The 19,689-nt window shown below is 44.5% G+C and overlaps 1 protein-coding gene across 1 annotated transcript in view; it reads left to right on the forward strand.

The window, feature by feature from the left end:
• Positions 1–11,118: 11,118 nt before the first annotated feature.
• Positions 11,119–19,689, forward strand: part of LOC147663738 (phospholipase A2 inhibitor and Ly6/PLAUR domain-containing protein-like) — a 99,173-nt gene continuing 90,602 nt past the window's right edge. The window contains exon 1 of the mRNA XM_086950239.1: positions 11,119–11,206. Coding sequence (XP_086806365.1) covers positions 11,155–11,206 — 52 coding nt within the window. The 5' untranslated portion in view covers positions 11,119–11,154. The remainder of the gene's footprint in view (positions 11,207–19,689) is intronic.

Here is a 19,689-nt window from a genome sequence, read left to right on the forward strand (position 1 = left end):
ATGAAGACATGGCTTTTTCAAAAAGAAAAGATAATCGCACTGCATATCGCTTATTATAAATGGGGTTTCTAGTTAACAGAGGTTTGCGCTGTGTCCAACTAGGGACCACCACCCTAATCAAAATAACTCAGATACATACTCTAAATTAAACTATTCTCACCCTGTGGTAGCTTGGCACAGAGCAGTTAGGCTCAACTTATGAGGCAATGTGTAAAGTATTTGAGTAAGACTTAAATTGCAGAAACTCTATGAAAACACCTCAAAAAGACTCCACACAAGTTTAGAAAAATAGATAATAAATATCTTAGAAAAAGAAGACTAAAACGACAGAAATCAGTTGAAGTTGAGAGATGAATTTCATAGGAATAAATACAAAAATACAGCTCAGAAGGCAATTGCGATAAAGGCTTACTTGAGTTCGCACTAGACAAGGGTAAATCTGAAAAGTCAAGCCAACATCGATGGTGTGCAGGCTGTATACAGTTCCAAACAGGTCCCTTAGAAGTTTTACTGTTTTACTAAGAGTAGAACTTACAGAAGGCAGAGTCCACCAGCTCCAGCAGAATTGTAGGAAGTTGTTTGTACCTCTGAGACCTAAAAAACAGAAAGCAAGTCGGCATTCCATTTGAGTTACTCTGGGTTCAGTCCTTATACTCAGCGGGACGATTAACAAGCAACAGGGCAGCTCATCAAAGCAGAGAAGCAGTTCCTCAGAAAAGCCAGTCACAGCAGAGTGGCAATCCTTCAGCACAGCAGGCTTTACTCCAAAAGGAGTTCTTCCTAGGTCCCGTAGTGTACTGATTTGATAGAGCCAGAGACCTGGTACGAATAGCGAAAAGTGTCTTTGATGTAGAGGGTGACTTCAAAGCAGTTTTCTGAAGTGCACAAGAATCCCTTTCAACCCAGCCCTGGCTCTAGACTACCAGTGAGGGGTAAATCAGTCCTTTGTGTGAGGGAATGACACAACATATTCAGGAGAGAGGATGCAGCTTAATAGCTAGAGCGGACAAGCTTAGAGCTGGGGAACTGGGTATGAGTCTCGATAAGGACGTTCAACATCTTGTAATTCTGGGCAAATATCAAAATACATGTGTCCGTCTGTAATGTAACTCGTGCACATGTAAAGCACTCTGATACCTTCCGGTCGAGATCTGCACATTATAAAAAAAAACTTCCAAAAAGAAAGATGTGAGCCACCTCTCCTGCTTCCTGCCTAGTAAGGCTATCAGTATGTTATGTTATGTTATGTTAACAGTATTTTGTAAAGCGCACGGACACACAGGGGCTTCATGGCGCTGACTACCAGAGTATCCTGATGGAAGAGGGAAAATGCTCAAGCCAATGAAAAGAGCCAGGTCTTAAGCATTTTCCTGAATGCCAGTAGGTCGGTGCAGGAACGCATCCCCAAAGGAAGGGAATTCCAAAGTTCAGATGCAAGAGTAGCAAACCTGCGCCCGCCCTGGCGTTGCAGTTTGAATGTTGGCCTTACCAGAAGATGAAGATTAGCAGATTGAAGGTTGCGGGAAGGGATATACCTGGGCAGGAGAATATTAATAAATTGAGGGCTACGGACATGGAGGGATTTGAAGACCATACTGGCTGCTTTAAATTTTACTCGCTGAGCGAGAGGGAGCCAGTGGAGTTGTTTTAGCAGGGGCCTAGCTGACTCCCAGCGGGGCTGCTGGTGAATCAGTCTGGCAACCTGATTCAGAGCCAGTTGGAGAAGTTTACTCAGAATAAGAGGGAGGCCCAGATAGATGGCATTGGCATAATCCAGGTGGGACAGTACAAGTGCTATCGCCACCAGGATCAGGGCTGGCTGGGTCAGCATCCGGCTGATTTTCCTTATTCTGCGGAGTTGGTAAAAGCAGGAAGATACCACCAAGCTCACCTGGGCCTTCAATGACAGTTCACTGTCGATGATTACTCCCAGGCTTTTAACCAATGCGGAGGGAGTAGGCGTGAGACCTTATTCAAGGGGCCAGTAGTGTGGGGCCCAGAATATTTGGCTTTTATCATTAGGAATGAATTCTGTCCTGCCCGGATTCAGTTTTAAATGATTCAAGTCCATCCAGAGACCTATATGTAACATGGTTTCTCGAAATTCCCTGAAAGAATTGCCTCTTTGAAGGCTTTAGGGACCACACCCTGTGAGAGGGAGGCATTGAGAAGGGTCAGGAAGGGAGCAGGAAAGGCCAAAAGGATTTCTTTTTGAATATACGGGGGCAGCAATCCCTAGGGGAACCAGATGTTACCCTTGTGGATAATGTACGTAAGGAGTCAACATTGAGGTGTGGAAAGTGATCAAAAATGTGAACACTAGAGCACGAAGTTATAGTATTCAATTTAGGGCGAGTAGCTAGTATGCTGGCCTTTATTACAGAAATGTTATCCCGAAAAAATAAATTAAGGTAGTTGCATAAATCTTGGGTCGCAGTAGGTTTTGGGAGAGCTCTCTCCATATTTGATAGTAAGTTAAGATAGTATTATATAGTTTGTTGGAGAAGATGTCTTTGAACTTTTTTCCAGAATGGGTTATTATGTCGGAAAAATAAGATGCCTTGGATTGAGTAATTAGCTACCTTGTAAGCAGTGCGGGCAGCTATGTAAATAATTTTTGCATGAGGATAATATTTGCTCCTCCATTTAGGTTCTTTTTGGCGGGTGTCAAGTTTTTTTGCCCTCAAGTCCTCGGAGAATCATTTCTGGGAGTCCGGATGGCGGCTAATTTTAAATTCCTTCAAAGGGGCTTGTGAGTTGCTTGCTGCTAACAGCCAGTGAGAGGTATTAATTTCAGCCTGCTCAAGGTCTAAATTATCGGCTGGGATCGTGCTCACCAAGCTGTAAATGTAAATGTAAATGTAAATGTAATGTACAAAGCTGTCTAAAAAGGTGGTTTATTAAGGGTGCTCCATTTCCAAATGAGACCTCATGCCATAGCACAGGGTTTACTATCTGTTACAATAGAGATGGTAAATTTTATCAAAAAGTGGTCTGACCATATGCAGGGGCTTATGTTGGGAGTAGAGATGGTAAGATTGTTGTTCCACACCTGATCAAGAATATGGCCCTTGATATGCGTAGCAGATGTAATGTGATGGCAGAAATTGAGGCCAGATATTAGTTCCATGAGTTCGGAGGCCTGCGGGCCGCCTAGCTCATCATTACACCAATAGTTAAAATCTCCAAAAAGCAGTACTTTGGCATAGTCTGTGACTATGGTAGCCAATTGTTCACACAGGGTCAGGGCGGAGGAGGCCATAAATTGAGGGGGTCTGTAGATTAAGACACAGATAAGTGGACCAGATTTAGATTCAAGTTTAATTACTAAATTATCCGCTCCCGGAAGGGTTACGGTGGACAAAGAAGTAAAAACATGCTCTTTTCGAATAATTGCGGCTACTCCACCACCCGTCTTTCCTGGAGCCCGATCGACATGTAAGATGTAATAAGAATCTGGGAGAGCTGCCAGGATGTCCGGGGGGAGTCAATGCTGAGCCAAGTTTCCGTGATGAAAAATATGTCGGGTTTCTCATCAAGGAGAAGCAAAAAGGTGTCCAGTTGGTGTTTGGCCAGGGAGCGGGTATTGAGATATAAAATGCGAAGTTTTCTGTTGGAAGCCATGGTAGATGTGAACCTATGGCTGTGGCAGGGGATGGCAGGCAAAGGCTCGAGTATATTAGAGGAATCACGAAGGATATGTAGCTGATTTAAGTGATCCGAGATAGTGGAACAAAATGGAAGTCTTGCTTGGTATAATCTTCGTAAGTCCTCCAAGGAGTACGTGATCATTTGGGCAGGGGGACAGGCCCCAGGGCTCGTCCAGGCGTGGACGGACGCAGACAGTCTTGCCTTTGGCGCCCCTTCGGGGCGCCCGCTGCTCTCGTCCCCTGAGCGTCAGGGAGGATATGGCCATTTTATGCAGGGGAGTGCGGGAGGACGGAGCAACTGGTCCACTCGCTGTCTTCCTCACCTAAGATGGCGGCTGAGTAAAAACCCCAGGACAGCGCCTAATTGGCTGCGGTTGGGGCGAGGGGCAAGCAATGAGTGCAAAAGATGGCTTTTAGAGATTGCAGGTCAGTGGTAGATAAAACAAAATGAAAAGTACAATTTTTAAAATAATAAACCTACTGCTATGTGGCATTCCCGGCTTCCGCCTCTGGAATGATCGCGCTCTCTGTTGGTCTGCGTGCCTAAGGGAAAGCAAAGCTTTTATGCCAGTCAGTGCGGGAGGGCTGAGCAACTGGTCCGCTTGCTGTCTTCCTCAACTAAGATGGCGGCTGAGGAAACCCCAGGACAGCGCCTAATCGGCTGTGGTGGGGGCGAGGGGCAAGCAATGAGTGCGAAAGATGGCTTTTAGAGATTGCAGGTCAGTGGCAGATAAAACAAAATGAAAAATTCAATTTTGTTTTTAAATAACACTAACGCTATGTGGCATTCCCGGCTTCTGCCTCAGGAATGATCGTGCTCTCTGTTGGTCTGCGCGCGTAAGGGAAAGTTCAGCTTTTATGCCAGTGAGTGCGGGAGGGCCAAGCAACTGGTCTGCTTGCCGACTTCCTCACCTAAGATGGCGGCTGAGGAAACCCCAGGACAGCACCTAATCGGCTGCGGTGGGGGTGAGGGGCAAGCAATGAGTATGCAGATGACTGCAGGTGAATCGACCTGCCACACCCAACACTTCCTATGTTGCGGCTGTCTAGAGGACTGCACACAATTTAGTTGTCACCCTACCCAGAAATGTATTGGAGACAGGCTGCAGGCACAGAGAGCAGAGTTAAGAGCAGCAGAATCTCCAATTTCTAAAACTGGCATTTCTAAAATGGTAATGTCAAATCCAACTTTACCATTAAAGAGGATATGACACCACTAGGCCTAGGGTATTAAGCATGAAGAAGCTATACCTTTCTAATCAGGAATCACAGCTTAAAAAATGCTTTCATAAATACCCAAAGACCACCCTAAGGATGATAGTTCTAACATCGCTGTTGAGTGAAAGCTCAGCACTGTGACACTCCATGGAATAGTCATGCACAGTCCCATTTCATTCATTCATTCATATCTACCACTTCAAATCACATCTAGGAGCTTCCTTAGACCAGATACAAAGCTCACCGGTTATACGTCATGAGTCGTAACCAATAGCATGGTCTGACATGGACATGGCGCCGTTCCCATTTCTACCTATAATGCTTATATCAGAGTTTTCTAGGGTAAACAAACATCTATGAAGGGCCAGCTAAACTCTGTAACCTATTGAACTGCCACACCAATCCCACCAATGTTTTTATTTGATGTCATCTAGCCCACTTACCCTCTATAATTGATCGGTTTGGTTTTCCAGTGCAGTGGCATACCTATCTTTGAATAATGGTACCACTTGTCTTTTTTGTCGGTGGTACAGACAGCAGAGCTGTGGGTCTGTGGCATCTATATGCTTGGCGTCGCCTGTGTTAGTTTGGCAGTTATGCAGCCCCTGCCAGGCCCCCCTACCTGTGACCCCAGTGACCATGGTGAGGCAGGAGCAGGTGCTGAGTGGGAGGACTATCTAAACAGAGCACTGCAGAGCAGATGAAAGCTGGAGCTACAGGAAACGTGGAAGCCACAAGGAAAGAGTGGAGGAGTGAAGCGTAGATTAGTGAACCGGTGAAGGACAGCTGCCATGAGTCTGGACAGATATTGGCAAGTACACCAGGTTACGGGGCTAATTATTACCTTTATTTATTAATCACGCAGCTCAGCAAAATTGCCAGCTCCACGCTGTGAAAAATTCAGGCATTACTTCATATTAGAGTCTACTTACATGAGCATGAAGGAGACACCAGTCCAGGTTTTGTAGCTGGCAGAAAAAGGCGAGAACATCTGATGCGGAGTAAGGTATGGCAAGGCGTGTGTGCACAGAAAGGGGGAAGGAGTGATCAAGGTGTAGAGCTCTGGAGCTACTTTTAATAACAAACAAGGAAACATCCCATAGGAGGCATTGGTTGCAGTCCTACTCTTTTGCAAACACGAGAGTCATTAAGAGGAGAAGACGGAGGTGTTGATCTTCGGGAGCTGTCAGGATATCTGGTCCAATGACTGGTGGCCGGCTTCTCTCGGGGATTGCCCTCCCACCCGTCAGTTCGCCAAGAACCTAGGGGTCTGATGGACTCCGCACTCTCCTTAGACCGTCAAGTCAGCAGAATTGTCTCCACCTGTTGTGGCATCATCAAGGTCCTCAGAAAAATTGCTCACTACCTGTCCCCCGAGGCCCGGAAACTGGCTTCGAGGCTTGACTACTGTAATGCCCTCTACGTAGGCATTAATAAGAGTCTTATCTATGGCCTTCTGATGGTTCAGAACTCGGCTGCACTAATGGTTCTTAACTTCCCTAGACGTGCCTCGGCATCTGCAGCCCGTAAAAGTCTACATTGGCTTCCTATTCAATATAGGATTTCCTTTAAGATTGTTTGTCTTGCCTACAGGGCTCTCTATGGTACAGGTGCTAAGGGTCTTAGGTCACTTATACATCAGTATACTCCTTGTCGATCTCTTTGCTCCTCTAGCAAAATGGTTACACCTAGATTATGGAACTCCCTTCCCCCTGAGCTCTTGAGGCAACCCTCTCTTGCACTGTTTCGCAGAGCATTGAAAGCTTGTTTTTTCTCTGAAGCGTATCTGTAAGATCTCCCCTAGTCTACTATTCTCTACCTGACCTGTTTATGCGCCTTGACGCCCTTGGGCTAAGTTGCGTGTTAGAAGACTCCATTCATTCAAGTAGAAGTAGGACAAGAAAGAATCCACCTCAATCCATGAAAAGGAAAAGGAAAACCAAATTGGATGTAAAAAGTGTAGCCTCCCCCCAGAGTAGCGCAACCAAACCTCAGCAAAACCAAGGGAACAAGCTTATACCATCTTTTTATTCAATCTTTGGTTTAATGAATTCAACTGGCAAATTCACATTCTTAAAAGATCCAATTACAGCAATCTATACAATGCCCGAAAGGGTAAACGGCCTCACAAAACCATTGAAGCAGCAGATACTAAATTCACCTCAGACGGATGGGAAAATAAAAAATATCATGGCCACAAGAATGGCACATCCAGCGAACAGTGCCCCATGCAAACTGAAAAACAAGCACTAAAACAGAATAAATCAACTGTATGTGTGGATGAAAAGCCGCTTTGTGAGGTCAATAATATACATTTAATTCAAACACAAGCACAAGTACACACGGAACTGGGAGATAATGGTTTCACGGGCAAACAAGTACAGTGTAAAGACCAAGACAGTATCTCAGATAGTACATTGAAAAACATTGATGTTGAGGAAAAAGAAGTACAAATCATGTTAGAACAATTTTAACATCAACCTCGATCTGTGAAACCGTCATGGACCAACTCGGGGCAATAAAACATCAAAATAACCAAGATATATTATATGACATAGGCACAATAGTCAACAGTAACATGAACTGTACCTGCAAGGAAAATCCCAAAAATTACTCAACACCAAGACAACAAAGGAAGCCTCTTAGAAAAAAAATTCTTTTAACACAGACAATTTGTTTGACTCATGGATCGAGTCCCGATCACCATTAAATAACAAAGAGACACTGCAAGCAAAAAATGCTAAATTTAAACTCATCAAAGAAATAAAGAATAAATCATCATCAATATCTCAACTAGGAACACAGAAATCCACAGAAGAATTAATATGCACCTCAGCAAAGGTAACCTCAGGCGGAAGACAGTCAGCCAACGGTCATGTTCAATCGAATGAATATATTTCTAGCAAAGATGAAGCAAATTTGATAAGAGAAAGAAAATTTCAGAAAAACAATTCAACCAGCACCAGTATAGTACCAGTAATTGGCACATTAGATAAAACTGCGGAGAGGTTTATCTGATGGATAAATTCCAAGGCAAAAAATAATCCATAATTGAAATATCAAGTTCACTGAAACAGATAGAACAAGAGTACGATGAACCATTCATTAAATCGAGTAACGAAAGGGACGTAAACCCAGAACAGAGGGCTCACACAGATGGGGACAACAAGGTGGAAAATAAAAAAAACACAGTCAGCCCGCAAAATCACAGGATCGAGAGGGGTCATAATAATAACATACAAAACATAACAGAGGGAACGCTGGATGCTGATCACAATCTGGAATCCCTTACAAAGCTACATGTTGCTCTGGTTAATATAATAAAAACATCAATTAAAACAGTGAACATTCAGTCAGATAAACTAGACATTCAAAAAAACGTAATGAATATAATTGCGAACACATCTCAGGTATAAATATTAAATTAGACATAATGATAAACCAATTAGGACATATTCAGGATGGAAATTAAATATGGGCACAAGCCTTCCGCTGCCCCTGTTGTCCCATATTAAAAAAATTAAGGGACTCACCAACCCAACTAACAAGCATTTTACACGAATGCAAACGCACAAACTGTTCACTTGAAAACAAAGCTCCGAATAGCAAAAACTGCACCCAGGGAGGACATAATCATAACTCCGCTCCAACTACTAACAAAAAAGAAGAAAACAATAAAGAGAAAAATTGAGAGAAAACAAATCCCAAAATGCCGTATCAAGTGATATAGAAAAGTCTACTGAACAGCACACAGTAAGAGATGCAGATGAGGATGCAAATAAAGTAGATAACCCTGCCCTGAAACCAACCATTAGTTTACAGGTCCCTTGTATAGAAGCAAATCACCAAATGCATAAGCAGATGAACATAATAAACAATTCTCCACCTGTCTTAACAAAACAACAAAAAAACGAGCAAGGAAGGCTAGAAATCATTTACACATCAGTTATTCATCAAACCAACATAGTTTGGACAACTACCCAATCTTCAATCGTCAGAGTAGATGTAGATCCTCACAGGAATTGGGGAAAGACCACAAACAAGAGGTGTAAGAGGTAGGAAACCTATCCATTCATTCAATATCAACAGAAACATTGTATCAAACAAACAAGGTTGAGCTGGTATAAAATAGGCCAGCAGGGATTCAGGGTCGTGTGGGTTGTGATTTTGTTTCACCGACAATGCACACACTAAAGGGGCGACATACTATTGGGAGCACCAAAAGAAAAGAAAGTATAATGTCGCAGTATTTGCGGCTCTTGTAAAATTGCAAAATATTTTTTAAACTTGATATTAATTGTTCACCTTTTCATCTTTTTTATAGCATGTGAAGGTAATATATTGCATGTCTTGGAATATTGTAATGGTTTTAATTAACCACACAATAAACTATTTACTTACTTACTTACTTATGTGTCTTTTTCGTATAGTTCATAGTTTTGACCGCTTAATTCCTTATCAGGTCCACTAATGTCTGACCGCCAAGCAGAAAACATCAGGCCTTATTAATTTTATTTACCGAGATAACTTTCCATTTAACAATCAATGCTACCTTATTAACTTTAGTCTACTTTTGAGGAGCTCTTAAAGTGCCCCTCTTTTCGAGCAGCTTACAAAGCTTACTCTTATAGTGGGTTATTGTCACAACTCTGTATTGGCTGTCCACTCCTCAGTGTGAATCTAAAGTGGATAATATGAACAAGATACCGGAGAACAAGGAACACTGAAGAGAATATATATAAAAAAAATGCATGATAGAAGAGTGTGTTGGTATCTTCATTATACGTGTTGAATGAATTATCAAACGGTGGAATTCGTATTCAAGATGTTGTATTCCACTTGGCATATTTACTTAAAAGTTAATAATGTATGAATGACATAATGCACAAAAGTCAATGAACATCTGCACCATATCTGTCAGGAATTAAAACACATAGGCGGATGTAGTGGTTTAAGGTATCTAGCACACCTAGTAAACCTCCACAAGGGAGATATTTTCTAGTTTGCGTACATATCGCTCATTATTATTATTCCAATTATTAAACAGCATTTGTTAAGCACATAGCCACTTGAAGGCATCCAAGCGCTAGCAGCAATACAGAGAGAAGTTAAGTGCTTTAAAGAGAAGTGTTGGGGAACAGCCATGTTTTGAGGAGCTTTTGAAAAGGGAGGTGACGGGACTCTGACCGAAGAAGTACAGGCAGAGTTTTCCAGAGTCTGGCTATGTTGTATGTGAAGGACTTTCCTCCACATTTAACCCTTTTAACTTTGGGGTTTATGGCCAAATTTAAATTAGCTGACTGTAGACATTTCATGGGGTGATAGAAGGTGATGAGACACTCTTTAATTGAAGAGTCATTCCCCTATATGGTTTTGTGGGCTATGCACAGAGATTTGAACTTTATTCTATCTGAGATTGGAAACCAATGTAAGGTCTTCATGGCTGGCTTAGCCAACTGATTTTTGGACGTGCCAAGTAGTAGCCCAGAGGCACAGTTCTGAACGACTAAAAGTCTCCTTATCTTTGAGTTTGGGGCTCTCAAATAAAGGGAGTTCCCGTAGTCCAATCGAGAGAGTACTAAGGCATGGACCATGAGTCTTCTTACTTTCATGGGAAAGAGGGGTAGGATTTTCTACAGGAATATGAAAATGCCATAGTAGGCCCCTGCCAACATCACAGCTTAGTGGTCAAATTTAAAAGATTTGTCCAGCCAAACACCTAGGCTTTTGATTTTAATAGTGGCCCTGGTAATGTGGGAAAGTATGGGGATGCAGTATTAACCACTACAAATTCTTCGCGTTTTGCTTATTTTCCCTGATAAATTTCAGCTTCATTGACCATTCAAAATGTGTCTGCGGAAAACTGCCAGAGATGAGGTAATTTTCCTATGCAGCCAATTCCGTTTGTGAGTGAATACCCTAAGAAGAAAATTAATGTTACTCATAATTAAGGTTCTTGCACACATTTGTATTTGTAAAGGAACTCAAATTCAGCCCTGCACTTACAGTTGTGACGTCAGTACATTTTGGTATGAAATAATTTCACATTACATCACATCAAAAGATTTTGTTAGTATATCTCCAAGTGCATCCGTTCAGAGGGCATTCATAAATAAAAAGTTTAGCCACATTATGTTTTTTCCTGTGTACAGAGCTCAGGTATCCTGTGCCCCTCCTCTTCTGTGACAGTATAAAAGAAATGCCCTGGGCATGAGACGTACAAAGGACACAGGAAGGTGATCAGGTGCAGAGACTCCATCACCCTACTCCTTACTCTCCTAGCACCATGAGGACCATACTTGCAGCTGTCGCCATGCTCCAGGCACTGATCACTGGGGGTAAGATGGTCATAACCTTCTGTATTTTTGAAGTGTGTCAACGCGCAAAGGTGCACATTGATATGAAGAAGGAGTGTTCAGGATAGGGCTTACCTCTCTCCAGAAATCTGCTGTAAAGTGACATGGTTCAAGCTAGCTCTTACTACTATCACATTATTGCCATTTTCTCTTCCCCCTTTATTTGTATTCTTTAGCTCACACTCTTTAATTGCAATGGATGTCTCCAAACTTAAATGTGTGTGTTCTCTAGGCTCACTCTTGAAGCACTCTGGAGTAGGCTATGACTCAACCTTGTCTCAATGACTTGAAGTTCTCACAAGTCGTCCCACTTTACAGATGTTCTGCCCAGTTAAACATTGCTAAGATTTTGAGTTGCAGTAGCTGTACCCAGGGACTATTCCTGTATCTCTCTGTGACATCAGAGTCTATTGACCTCAAATAACTGAGCACTGTTTGCTAATGAATGTAAATCATCAATAACACGATTATGATTGTGTTTTCAATAATGATCCTAAACTTTGCAATAGGTGCAATGGAAGTATGATCACAATCCCCTTCAGAGAACCAGTTGTCATTGTGACCATTAGATGATCACTAACACAGTTTTGTCTTAAAGTTGAGTGTAAGATGGAGGATGGCTGCTGCCAGCAGAGAAACAACAGATTATGTAGTTTCACAACAACGTATTCCTGCCTCGTGATTGTTTGTCCCCAATGTATGATAGAGGGAAATACACAAGGGTCCCTCTATATTTATAGTGCGCTCTAGGAAGCGGAGTAAACATGCTCAGGTAGGACAGTCTGCTCGGAGTACATTGTTGGATATTTTAACTATTAAAATGGAACTAAACTGATTAGTAAATAGTCAAAACAAGAGAGATGCTTAATTTCCACACTGCTGTCTCGGAATAAACAACCTGTTTGCCTTTATTTCATTGTTGTATACCTTCCATTAGCTTTTCATTTTAAAACAGTGAGCCTGTTTCAATAACACATTAAACATAGTAGCTACTTTTGTGCAGATTTCTGATTTATACAAATTCACAAATGTTTCCAACAATACTGTTATAAACATGTAACATTAATATAGTACAGAGAAATCAGTTTGTACATTCTAAGCATGGGCGAATTTTGCGAATCTCGCGTTCCCGAATTTTGCGGATTAGCGAATTCGCAATCTGCAAAATCCGCGAATTCTCGCGAATTTGCGTTTTTTTTTTTTTGTGTTCGCAAGTGTTTCTGCCAGTTCGCGAGGATTTGGTACTAGTTCGCAATTGCGAACTTACTTGTCGGCTCGCAACGGTCGCGACTATGTTGTTTCTACGTCTGGTTCATCATCACAGCCTCCCAGCACCCTCTGTTTCACCACTGGCACCCTCTCTTTGACCCATGCCACCCTCTGTTACATCAATGCCACCCTCTGGTTCATCATCACTGTAGAAGATGGGGGGGAAAAGCAAGCCCACCTGCCCTGCTTGAACTGACATGAATTAATTTGGAGTTAGTTTATTAACAACACCTGCCCTGCCCCAACTGACAATAATGAATTAGGGGCTAATTAATGTGTCACTGAAAGAATTTGAAGTTCCAGCCTGGCACCTGCTTGTCTGCTCCTTTAGCTGTAAATCAGGACCTTTGTGGCATACAGTTAAGGTCAGAGCAGGGTCACACAATAGTTGCAAGCAGGCAACCGAATTCTGGAGGGCCCCCTCAGGAAGCACTACAGGGAATCGTTACAAATCATGAGGTTGACCTTTTGCACCTGCTCATTGCTTTTGCTAAAATCGTTTTTCGGTTTTTTCGCGCTATTCGCGGGGCTCGGCGTCGTGCGAAACCGACCGCGGAAGCCGCCAATTCGTGCGAATTAGCTTTTTATTTTTTTTGCGGCTTGTTGTTTCGCGAGTTTTTTTGCAGTATTCGCGAGCCGCTTGCAGCGCAACACGCAAATTTACCCCAAGGTCGAGTATGGGCGCGGCCATTTTGTTTGCGTGACGTATTTCCGTTTCCGCCCGCTATGTATAATCTCGCGCAGAAAGCGCATTGCGAGTAGAGGTTCGCACGAGATCGCGAGGGAAATCTAGAGGTTCGCACGAGATCGCGAGGGAAATCTCGCGCGAACTTACTTTCGCGCTCGTGAACGGGCGCCGGCCATCTTGTTTTTCATTCATTTCCTGTGTCTGGGCATGGTGTTTAATCCTCTTGGTATCTTTGCCATCCTTTGCTTGTTTTCAGTTTTTTTTTTACGATTTTGCTTCTTATCTATCCCTCTCTTTTCCTAGCTGTATATTTTTGTCTTTTCTGCTATTTTTCTTTACTTTTAAACTACTTTTTTAAACTCTTTTCTTTTCTTCTTCCCTATCCTATTCTTTCTTAATTTTCTACTTCTTCCTACCTTACCTGCCCAGACCATGGTCAAGCCAGGCGCCGTGAAGCTGCCCAGGCACTTGAGGGCCGCAGCGGCGGCGGGGAGTAGTACTGGACCCAGTGCCAGGACAGCATGCGGGAGATTGAGGGGGGGGCAGGTGACGCGACGGGAGATATTCAGCCCGGAGGAAGTGGGCGCGCTGGTCTACTTCGTCCAGCGCCGCCTGCCCAGGACCATCGCGGGAGGCGGCAGGATCGCGGCCGGCAGCTACAACATGCGGGAGCGCCGGAAGCGGTGGGAGAAGGTGTGCTGGGCCATATCCCACCTCTACGGGGTCCAGCGCACCTACAGCCAGGTCACCCATCGCTGGACGGACCTCCTGGACCGGGAGCGCGACCTGCTGGACCAGCTCGGCTTGGAGATCCCCGGGCTTGGTGAGTAGTAGTAGCCATTTCATCACTCACTACTATGATGTTTTCTCCTGCTCTGTGTTGTTGTATTGCAAATATTTGTTTTTTACATGGAGCAAGCCAATAATGCCGCTGATGACGATTACATTGTAGTTAAATTATATTTCAAAATCTTCTGTGCATTTCAGGTGCACTGCCCTCCTTCTCAGTGGCGTTGCTACTATGCTTATTTGTTTTCTATTTCGTGGTCTCATTGGCCTGAGTAACTATTATGTATGAGTGTACTTTACAGAACTGCGTAATGCTAGACACTAGGGGGCAGATTACACTTACAAGCCCCTTGCGCCACGTTTACATTGCCTTGCGTGACGCAACAGCGGCGTAAACGTGCCGCATCCCTGCGAGTCATTTACAGCATGACGCATCTAGGGAGATGCGTCACGTTATAAAGCCATGGGCCTGCACCACAATGGGTGCGTTCCTAGTACGCAGGGTGGGCGGTCCGGCGGCTGTGCGCCTCGCAAAATTGCCTGCGTGAAATCTACAAGATTTAACGCAGGCACTTCTGCGACGCTGCTACGTCAATTCAATTCCTTATGCCTGCTTGAAGCAGGCGAAAGGACTGACACAGCATGTTAAGTATTGGGTGGCCCTGAGCATTACTGGAGTTGCATTGCGTTGGCGACGTGACTCCAGCGATGCGCCGCTCTTACGTGACGAGATGCGTCACGCAAGTGCCTACCCTTGCGCCAGGGCGCGCCGCATTGTAAATGAGGCGCATCTGCCGTGTCGCAAGGGTAGTTTTGCGTGACGCATTTGATCTGGCGCATCTCTGGAGATGCGCCAGAACGCGTAAGTATGTATGCCCCTAAGGGGCAGAATTGCAATTACCGTCGCATCCCTGCAAAGTAGCAGGGATGCGCCATTAATTGTGCGGCCCGCTACCACCACCAAACATGGTGCGCCGTATTTGCAATGCGGTGCACCATGGGCCCAAAACGTCACCGAAGCTTTACTGCTGGAGTTGCGTCGCAACGATGGCGCAGCTCCAGCAATGCTCTGGGGTACCCTATCTCCCCAATGCTGGGTCAAGCCGTACGTCTGCTTCAAGCAGGTGCAGGGTTTGTGTGACGCATCATTGTCCTAAAGGTGACTGATTGAAATTTTGTAGATTTCCCTCAGCCACTTTTAGGATGTGTTCCAGCGCAGGAATGCCCTCCCTTGCGCCGGATCGCCCCCTGATGGCGCAGGGCTTTATAACGGGATGCATCTTTCAAATGCGTCACGTTGTTATAATATTATACGCCGCACCATGGCGCCCTTTTTTGTTTAGCTGCTGCGTCACAAAAGTCACGCAAGAACGGAGCAAAAGAGCCGCAAGGGGCTTAAATCTGCCCCTTCCTTTGTACCCCTGACAATAAGAAAAATAGTGGCGGTGGATTGATAGTTTGACTATTTAAATGACTGGTAATGTAGCAGGCAACTGTTAGTGTTGTCACTGATCTGACTGAAATCACAATAGAGTTTGTCTGTCACTTTGCGTCTTGCCTGCGGACTGCTGCCTGCCAGTCCTAGGTGAACCTTTCAGTACTTTGTTTAGTGAGTTACGTGACTTTCGAAGTCACAGGTCCGCAAATAAATGAAAACTAACCCTAATCAATATAATTTCGCGGAAATATTTTGTTATTGTTCTTTTGAAATGTTTGATGTAGTTGACATTGACAAGCAACAATCATCCATGTTTTCTGTTCTTTCTTTCATGTTGTACGTCAGCTCCCCCCAGGGGCGAGAGGAGGACACAGGAGCAGCAGGCGGCGGATGCTGTTCAACAGGGCCAGGATCGGGCAGGCGAGGGCTCCTTTGCTGGCCCCAGTAAGTTTTCATTTTAGACTAGTACCTATTTTTCCTAGCGTTCCTCATTTGACTTTTTTCAAAATTGTCTTTGATCTTCTTGTAGACTGTATCTAAATTCTTATCCTGCCTCTACTATGACTCCCTGTGGTATTACTAGATTATTCTTATTAGTCTGTCTGTGTAGCTAACTAAGATTGCACGGTTGGCGAAACTCCCATCATTCTAGTCAGCAATAGCTCTATCAACTTAGTGCAGTCCTCTGGGATTGTCCATAATGTCTTTTGAAGTGTTCTATCTGGACTCATGCTTGCAAAAATTGCAAAACCTTTCGCTCAGTCACAATAAAACTAAACGTGTAACTGATAGTGGAAAAGTGGTTAGTGCTGACGATTAATTGAAGACATTTCTTGTGGTCGAGCCGAGCTCTCACCTGGTTTCAACTTGATCTTGTTGTTAGAAGTCCATCTTCTGTCTGTGTGGAGAAAAATGGTGCGTGTTAAAAAACCAGCCTTCATCAGTTGCGCCAAAAAGTGCAGCAAGACAACCTTCCCTGGAAAAAGGGACATTTTTTTTAACTTTAAAGTAGATAGTCACAAATTACATTGTTTTCACATGTCTTCATTCCTAGACCAAAGACTAGTGAGTGCTTTATTCTAACATTCTTCAATGTACTTTGTAGGTGGAACATCTGGTGGCGGGGCCAGCGTGGAGGTGGTGGTGCTCGACACGGAGGCGGAGGGCGATTCTTCAGGGGAGGAGGCGGCGGCTGTGAGAGTTGAGACGGTGGTGGTGGCGGCCAGAGGTAAGCTCTTATATATTCCTTACTTATTGAGATTGAAGACTAGCTGGGAAGGCAAGAATATGAGATGCATGGCTGTGTGAATGATGAAGCAATGATGGGTGGAAGGACAACAGCCTGGGTGGGTGACACAGAAACTGTATGTGTCCATATACCTGGATCATGCTACTATCTGACTCTTAGATAGCATATGTGTATCTAGAGCAGGGGTACTCATAGTATGGCCCGCGGGCCGGTGGTGGCCCGGTAAGCCTTCCTTGGCGGTGCGCATACCTTGCAGACAATCACTGCTCCCCCGGCCACCACAGAGCAGAGGCTTTTTTGTATTTCACCTGTTAGCGCCCCTGCATCTCCACTCTGACAATCACTGCTCCCCCGGCCCCCACAGAGCAGAGTGGAGATGCAAGGCCACAAAGAGGTGAAATAGAACAAAGCCTCTGCTCTGTGGGGCCGGGCAAGCAGTGATTGTCAGGGTGGAGATGCAGGGGCGCTACAACAAACAAAGCCTCAATAATATGTTAATGGTCTTTTAAAGACCTGTTAAGTACTTTGGTGTTGTCTGTGTGTGCGCGTTGAGGAAGCGGTCTCAACCCGGGCTGAAGGCTGACACAGATAGACACACACGCAGTGAGATGACAGAGGGGGAGGGAGAGGGAGGGCAGGAGGGAGAGAGAGATGGAGAGGGAGGGCAGGAGGGAGAGCAGGAGGGAGAGAGATGTATGTAAATGCTGGGTCTGGTGGCTCAGTGGATGAAGGCATCTGTTGCAGGGACCTGTGTGCAACCTCATGGTCACAAGTTTTCGTTTTGCTTTAGCCCCGCCCCCTCTGACTCCGCCCCCACCAGTGCGGCCCTCGGCCACAAACTACACTGTAAATTTAGCCCCTGAGAGAAAGTTTGTGAGTACCCATGATCTAGAGAGAGTAGACGGTCAGTGGATGAACTAAGTGTAACTTTGAAGAGCATGTAACACTGCACACGCACGTCCGTTCCAGTGTAGGAAAGGCAAGGAAAAGAAGTTTTAATTTTGTCCAAATACTACCATCAATAGTAGCAGTAGTTTGTATTGCAAGCACAGCATAGATCCGGTTATTACGGTGGCCACTCCCTACCTTTCTTAATAAGTTTAGTAGTACTCAGTCATTCATGTGTGGATGTATCACTGGTCACTCAATAAAAAGCAAAGCACCTAAAGTCATCCCATATATAAGCAAAAACATCCCATGTGAAGTGATAGATAATCAGATTATTTATCTTCTTCAATTTTCCATTTCTAGTACTCAATTCCACTGTAGGGTGAAAGTTAAATTAATTAAGCAGTAGCCCTTGAGTTGTAACAGAGTATTCTCAGTGCCACCCGTAATAGAAAAGTAAGAGCTTCACCACCTGCATGTACTGGACGGGTACAGTAACGCAACGCAAGTCTAGGTCACTCCTCATGGCATGCGTCTCTTTTTATCGGGTGCAAGTTTACTGCGCTGGCATTATGCCGGCTTGCAGAAGATAACGTACCAATTTTCCTAAACAAGAGACAAGAAGAAGAATAAGACTGGTGTACTTTCCTAGTCGACTCCAATGGAAGTCCATAGTGCTCGTAGGATTTGTTCCTTAAACTCCCACTAATGTTAGAGCAAGGATGAAGAAGTGTGAGGTTAGATAGATATTGGCCTCAATAGTTATGTAATGCGCTTGCAATTAGCTAGTTGTAGTGCAACACAAATTTCTGCTGAATGATTGAGTTAATCTTAAAGAGCATTGGTTACAGACTATGTCTTTCTTTCTTCATATAGGTTCTCCTTCCAAACGAACAAGGAGGAAGGAGCTGGCTAGAGCGGCCCGGCAACGGAGGATCGATGCCACTGTGGCCGAATATCGGCGGCTGGTGGCCCTGGAGGACGAAGAAAGTGTGCAGTCGACCACAACAACTACGTCGTCTGCATCGGCCTCCGTGCCCCCACGGGCTGCCAGTGCCACCCAGCACAGTGGTCCACCCAGACTGAGCCGGGCTGCCAAAGCCAAACGCCACCGCCGAGTAGCAAGGACAACAGCTTCCTCTCACAGCCGTTGCACCTGCAAGGCATTGAAGGCACGCCTGCGCCGCAGTACCCTGATGGTGTCCCGCCTCCAGCAGGAGCTCCACCACTTTTCCAACCAGTTGGAGGGGCTCCGCGTAGAGCACGCCTTGCTCCGCCAGGAGCATGATGCCCTGGCCCAAAAAGTAGACAGCATCCACCCATAGTGTCCCTTGCCCCTTTTTTAGAGACTTTTGGGGGGTGGGAATTGGGAGTTGGGTTTTTGGGGACTTTTGAAGGACAATCGTTGGGGTTAGGGAGGGTCTTGCAGGAGAATATTTTGTTAGGGATGTAAATATATTTTTTCAAACTTTATCTGAGCATACCCGTTTCTTACTGCTTGCCTGGTGGGTGGGGGTTTAACAGTGACTTTGTTTTCCTGAAAGTTTAGTTCCATTTTCTTCCTTTAAGTGTAAATGCCCAAATGTTTTCAACACTAAGTGCCTCTCACAGAGTACGTGAAGTGAATCCAAGAGTCCTAGGACTTTAGTAGTACTACCGTCAGTCTCTCGTCTCTCCTACTAATACTCCATTATACCCCCAAACCACCAAACGCTTATCTTACCTGTAATTTGTGTTTGAAAGTAGGGCTAGACCCAGGGCTGGCTCCACGGGAAACAGCAAATAAGGTTGGCAATCTTGGTCGGATAAAATTTCCTCATAGCGGTGGTACTAGTGGTGTGACACAGTGGCAGTTGCATGCCTATGAAAGAAAAGAAAATGAAATCTGGTTTGTCCTCCTGAGCAATTCAACGGTACAACTGAGAATATAGCAGGTGACAGAAGTACACTAGAACAGTGCCACATTGTAGCCTAACAAATGGTAAAGTATAACTACTAATTCGGTTGAAGTTCTTTGACATTAGCCATGGGTCTTTGTCAAGCAGAGTAAGAATATATCCTCGGATTTCTTCACCAGCCTGTTGCTATCACCTTATCCTCCCCAGCAAGTGTGTGGATTTATTGCTGTAATTTAGTCACACATC

The sequence above is a fragment of the Lissotriton vulgaris genome, unplaced genomic scaffold (assembly GCF_964263255.1).
Source record: "Lissotriton vulgaris unplaced genomic scaffold, aLisVul1.2 SCAFFOLD_1366, whole genome shotgun sequence".
Taxonomy (NCBI): Eukaryota; Metazoa; Chordata; class Amphibia; order Caudata; family Salamandridae; genus Lissotriton; species Lissotriton vulgaris.